The sequence below is a fragment of the Eutrigla gurnardus genome (genome assembly GCF_963514095.1).
Source record: "Eutrigla gurnardus genome assembly, chromosome: 10".
Lineage (NCBI taxonomy): Eukaryota > Metazoa > Chordata > Actinopteri > Perciformes > Triglidae > Eutrigla > Eutrigla gurnardus.
In genome coordinates this window covers 28,984,002-28,990,001 of record NC_139924.1, presented here as the reverse complement: position 1 = coordinate 28,990,001, position 6,000 = coordinate 28,984,002, and the positions used below count along the sequence as shown (strand labels likewise).

The 6,000-nt window shown below is 53.8% G+C and overlaps 1 protein-coding gene across 1 annotated transcript in view; it reads right to left on the bottom strand.

Moving 5' to 3' along the window:
- Nucleotides 1-6,000, bottom strand: part of aplp2 (amyloid beta (A4) precursor-like protein 2) — a gene marked incomplete at its 3' end in the record, with an annotated part of 36,448 nt that overhangs the window by 1,906 nt on the left and 28,542 nt on the right. The window contains exons 4-11 of the mRNA XM_084019319.1: nucleotides 5,666-5,778; nucleotides 4,320-4,546; nucleotides 3,973-4,166; nucleotides 3,560-3,727; nucleotides 2,091-2,224; nucleotides 1,491-1,565; nucleotides 1,151-1,309; nucleotides 608-736 (exon numbers count right to left, since the gene is read on the bottom strand). Coding sequence (XP_083875445.1) covers nucleotides 608-736; nucleotides 1,151-1,309; nucleotides 1,491-1,565; nucleotides 2,091-2,224; nucleotides 3,560-3,727; nucleotides 3,973-4,166; nucleotides 4,320-4,546; nucleotides 5,666-5,778 — 1,199 coding nt within the window. The remainder of the gene's footprint in view (nucleotides 1-607; nucleotides 737-1,150; nucleotides 1,310-1,490; nucleotides 1,566-2,090; nucleotides 2,225-3,559; nucleotides 3,728-3,972; nucleotides 4,167-4,319; nucleotides 4,547-5,665; nucleotides 5,779-6,000) is intronic.

Genomic DNA, 6,000 nt, shown 5'->3' with positions numbered 1-6,000 from the left:
ACCTGACCCCCCCTTAAAGGGCCGGCGTCGCCACGGTGACCATGTTGGACAAACCAGTCCTCATTAGGAAGATTACACGTCCCCGAGGAGAGATTGCTTTTATATTTAAATATATATCAAAAAGAATATACATAAAGACCCGCCCCCCTCCTCGCCGGGCCCCGCCCTCCTCCTCGCTGGGTCCTGCCCCCCTCCTCACCATGTCCCGCCCTCCTCCTCGCCGGGTCCCGCCCCCCTCCTTGCCGTGCCCCGCCCCCCTCCTTGCCGTGTCCCGCCCCCCTCCTCGCCGGGCCCCCGCCCTCCTCCTCGCTGGGTCCTGCCCCCCTCCTCACCATGTCCCGCCCTCCTCCTCGCCGGGTCCCGCCCCCCTCCTTGCCGTGCCCCGCCCCCCTCCTTGCCGTGTCCCGCCCCCCTCCTCGCCATGTCCCGCCCTCCTCCTCGCCGGGTCCCGCCCCCCCTCCTTGCCGTGCCCCGCCCCCCTCCTCGCCGTGTCCCGCCCCCCTCCTCCCCATGTCAGTGTGATGGGAGAGGATTGAGCAGTTTGAGCAACAATGGAGCCCCTCTGGGGCCCCGGGGCCTTTAAGTGGACCCAGCATGAGACACTGACCTGGGACTTCATCTGGGCCGCCTTCTCCGGGTCCACAGCCAGGACGTGCTGGTAGTGGCGGATGGTGTGCTGGCGGTCCTTGTTCTCGGCCCGGACGTACCTCCTCAGGGCCTGCAGGATCCGGTGGGGCTGAAAGAGGAGGGGGGGGGCAGTTATAGGTGGATCAGCATGATGGTTTCATTCCAGTAAATAACCCATGAAAGGATGAAACCACGCTGGAGTGAACGGTTCTGTTAAAATGACATGAGATCTTCTGCAGCGTGGACTGAAATAACCCCCAGCGATGATGCACGTCTGTGAGGAGGAACTAGAAACCACTGCTTTCAGGTGTATTATTACATTACGAGGAACAGAGAGATCTGAGTCATTTTTGGGCGATAACCGGAGAGCGTGTTGGCAAACGGATGAAGAGACTGTGAGATGAGAGGAATGTTTCTGTCCTTTCTGTCCGTGATGAACTACAGAGTCAGGAGATCAAGGGGTTGGAAGGATGGAAGGAAACACTCCAGAGAGGTGGGGGAGGGTGATGTGGTCTGGGTTTACCCTGGGGGGGTCGGCCTGCAGGGCCGCCAGGTAGTTCTCCAGGGCCAGGCGGCGCCGGTCGTTCAGCATGGCCTCCACCCTCGCCAGGTGAGTCTCCACCAGCTGCTGCTTCTCGCTGGCCGCCTCCTCCTCCAGGGACTCCACCATGGCTTGGAAGTGCTGCAAACACAAGATCAGAAATATGGATGTGTCTACTTTTACTCTCGGTGTGGCTCGGGTCGCCTCCCGGCTCGGCGGGGGAGGAGGGAGGGAGTGGTAAAGATAGAGCAGTCGGGGAGCGAGGGACCCGGGGGCTGGAGGCTGCTCTATCCCACCCAAACAGGAGGGGGCAGCACCTTACCTGGATCAGTGTCTGCCTCTCAGCCTTGGGCAGGTTCTTAGCCTGGCGGTCGGCTTCCTCCCACTCTTTCCTCACCTGAAGAGAGAGAGCCGGGACGTTAAGTCTTACTGAACCATTCTCATCGCACTAAAAGGGAAGAGACCCCAAATATTGTTATTATTATAAGAATATATATTTGGCCCTGATTCCTCTCAGCTGCACCAACAAGCATTTCTTTTCCAGTGAAGACAAACCAACGTGACCCTGCATCGTTACTGAACCAAACATACTGTATCATTACTGATGCAACAATATATATATATATATATATGTATGTATATATATATATACTACAGCAACACGTTGTTCCAGCGTATTATGGGATGCATGATTCTGTCCCTTCTTAGATCTGCACACATGTCGACGCTCAGCTTCCAGCCGGATTTCTTCTCTCCGTTTCTCCGAGTTGCTCAGCGTGATTGAGGTTCTAAAAGCATTACGAGCCTCAGATTTATGGAGCCGTCCGACTCCAAAGCTTTTGAGTGGGTTTGTGTGTATTGTGTGCGCTCCTTATTTATGGCCTCCTTAATCAGGGGAGTGTTGTCCCCCTGTGTAACTCACCCTCTCCATGCGGTTGCGGTGCCGGATCTCCAGCTGCTCCTTGGCCCTCTGGAAGCGGCTGTGCTCGCGGTCGTCGGCCGGCGTCTCGAAGTAGATGTCCACGTCGTCGGTGGGCTGAGGGGTCGGCGGCATCGCTGCAAAGCCACAAACACAGGGTGAACCAGGAGCACACACAGACAGGCTGCTCCAGGGAGACACCAGGAGGCAGACAGACAGGCAGAGAGACAGGCAGGCGGACACAGAAGCACTCCTCTCACTGGCGTGACTCTGACAAAGAGAAGCTGACAGTCGTCTCCCCGCCGGCGTTCTGCTGACAGCTCACGTCTCCCTCACTAATGGAAGTCTCTGTGTTTGACGTGGGGGGTCGTCCGGGGCCACGGGGCCTCAGATCGGGGTTCCAGTCACGCAGGACTCACTGAAACCGCCGCTACTCGCAAAAACCATATAAGCGCTGCGGGCTGGCAAACAGGAAGAGACCTCATCGTTTCCCGTCACCGTCAAAGGAACGGGAGGTTAAAAACGCCGAGTCGGGATCTGCTGTGATGAATAAAGTGCAACAAAAATAACATAAAGGTGCTTGCTGACATGTGCTGGTGGGGTTGGAGTTAATGGTGGTAGTGAGACAGGTGAGCAGACAGACAGGCAGGCAGACAGACAGGCAGGCACAGAAGAAGAAAAACACTCAGGTTTGAAGCTGAAAGCATGCAAATGGACACTTTTTTTTACTAGAAATCTAATTTTACTTTTGACTTTGCCGATATCGAAATGAATTAAATATAAAAAGAGAAAGGGAGAGAATAATACGTATCAGTATGAATTATATGAAACACTGGAATTAAACCATTTGTCTCAATATAAATACGTCTGCAGGTTCAGAAGGCTGGGTCACAAATATTGAATTCAAGAGTTAGCAAATACATCCTAATAATATCATAATATTGAATATTTCCACACTTCCAGTAGAAAATGACCTGAAACTAATAAAGCAGTGTTTGTGTCATAAAAACAATGAGATCTATGAGTGAAGAAGTGATGATGAGGGATATTTCATACATTCATACGGTGATGAAACTATTAATACGTTAACAAATAGCAACAATTTGGATGAATTGATCATCAATTTATTAAAATATGCTTCCATATTCTTCCATTTAAAGATGTTGTACTTTGTTTTATATGACTTTGAACCCTAATTAAATATGTTCAAGCCTAATCAGTGAACTAATGACTTCATGTATGAGTAGAATGATGACGGGAAGCAGAATGGAGCTGAGTGATTGTTGTGACGGAGGGGACGGAGGGGACAGAGGGGACGGAGGGGACGTGGTAGTGGCAGCTGCAGGGAGTGGATGAGCGACAGCTGACGGCTGCAGAACAGCTGTTCTGCTTCTAAGTCAGTGACAGGACGAAACCCAGAGAGACAGACAGGGTGGGGGTGAGACCGGCCTCCCTGGGAGACAGACACTTACTCAGGCGCTTGCACACGGCCGTGCAGTACTCCTCTGAGTCGAAGTTGTTGCGGTTGCCGGCGCAGCCGCCGTATATGAAGCGCACGCACTTCCTCAGGCCGGCGTGGAAGTGCCAGCGGGGCATGGAGGCCCGGCAGGGGCCGGTCTCCGCCTCCAGGGTGCACACCGCTGAGGGGGACAGCTGGTTAGATCATCCAGGCCACCGGGGGCAGCACTCAACAACACTACTACCTTCAAAGACTCCCCTCTGCTGCAGCCACAGAGATGGTTATGAATGATGGTTCAAAATAAAATGAGTGAAGCAGCTCGTCTTGGTCATGAGCAGGATTTAAGGTGATATTTGAGCATATCGATCACACGTTAAGGTCTGATTATGTTGATGATGAGGTGATTCTGATGTGGAGGTTACTCACCTTTCACTTCCTGCAGAGTCTTGTCCTCGTCCTCGCCGTCCGACACTTTGCTGGCCTCCTTCTTCTCATACTCCTCCTCCTTATCCGCCTCCTCGTCCTCGTAGACGTAGTGGTACTCCTCGTCCTCCTCGTCTTCGTCCTCCTCCACTGGCTCCTCCTCCTTTTGTGTGGGCTGCTCATCAGCTGGTGCCTCACTGAGGAAGAGGAGAGGTGAAACCAGGAAGTCATCCATCAAAGGGAGTGGGAGCAGCTGCTCATAGGTCAACGTCTCAACACGTTCATTCCTCCAGATGGCCGGTAATACCCGCCCTCCGCCAGAGGGGGCAGTATCCCCCCAGACCACTCACCTGTCCTCTACGGCGTCCTCGTCCTCCAGGTCGGCCTCGTCAATCTCCTCGTCCTCCACGTCCTCCTCCTCGTCGTCTTCGTCGGCCTCCTGGGAGGGCGGGGCCGGCGGGGCGTCCGGCGTGCGGGAGGAGGGGCAGCACACGTACTCGGTGCCGTGGAACTTGTCGATGCCGCAGGGCAGCAGCATGCCGTAGCTGTGCAGCACCGTGGAGGTCTTGGTGCAGGCCTGAGGGGGGTCACATGGGCTCTTTAAAGCATCAAGGTGACATCATCAACCTCCAGGTCAAAGGACTACATTGACCATGGGTCATGTGATTTTGTTGACACGCTGCAGTGAGGCGCTTTGTTTTTGTTTTTTAGAGATTTGATTTAAAAACTTAATGACTTATAAATGATTCACGAATCCAAATGTTTCGCTTTCTGCTGCAGGAAGATTATTCTTATTGAATCACGTCCTCGTGTCATCCCAGCAGTTCAAGCACGAAACGTGGTTCACATACAGAAAATCATCTCTTTATGATCACCTCCTGGGTTTGTCATGTTTTTTATTTATTTATCCAGATTTGAATTATTTAACATCGGCGCTGGTGCCTCTGGATGTCGCTCATAGGCTGCAGATGATGCCGGGAGTTCAGGATGCTAAGAGTCAGGAAGCATGGGGGGGCGGCCCCCGGGGGCCGGAGCTCTGGAGCTGTCCAGGGAAGGATTAGCTGTGTTACGGCCATGACACTAATCTGATTAGAGGCTGAAACGTGAGGACGCCAAGCCAGCCTGAGATCTGAGGACCTCAGAGACTCACAGAGACCCACAGAGACCCACAGAGACCCTCAGAGACTCACAGAGACCCACAGAGACCCTCAGAGACTCACAGAGACCCACAGAGACTCTCAGAGACCCTCAGAGACCCACAGAGACTCACAGAGACCCACAGAGACCCTCAGAGACTCTCAGAGACCCTCAGAGACCCACAGAGACCCACAGAGACCCACAGAGACTCACAGAGACCCACAGAGACCCTCAGAGACCCTCAGAGACCCACAGAGACTCACAGAGACCCACAGAGACCCACAGAGACCCTCAGAGACCCACAGAGACTCACAGAGACTCACAGAGACCCACAGAGACTCACAGAGACCCACAGAGACTCACAGAGACTCACAGAGACCCACAGAGACTCACAGAGACCCACAGAGACCCACAGAGACCCTCAGAGACCCACAGAGACTCACAGAGACCCACAGAGACCCACAGAGACTCTCAGAGACCCTCAGAGACCCACAGAGACCCACAAAGACCCTCAGAGACCCACAGAGACCCTCAGAGACCCCCTCCCCGTCCCCCGTACCTCCTTGGCCACGCCGTGCCACTGCTGGTGGCTGATGCACATGTCCATGCGCTCCTTGTGGAAGAACATGCACTTCTCCGGGACCAGAAGCACGTCGCTCACAAACTCGCCCACTGAAAGAACAAACACAGGTCAGAGGTCACCAACCTCCACAGGGACGCATGACAAACAACATGATTCCATCATCCATTATTATTTATTATCATTACAGCCAATCTGCAGCCTCGTTCTGCCTCTGCAGTCAGACCTGGATCTGCAGGTCTCAGGTAGTTTATTCTCCTGGACTCTGCAGGTCTCAGGGAGTTTATTCTCCTGGACTCTGCAGGTCTCAGGGA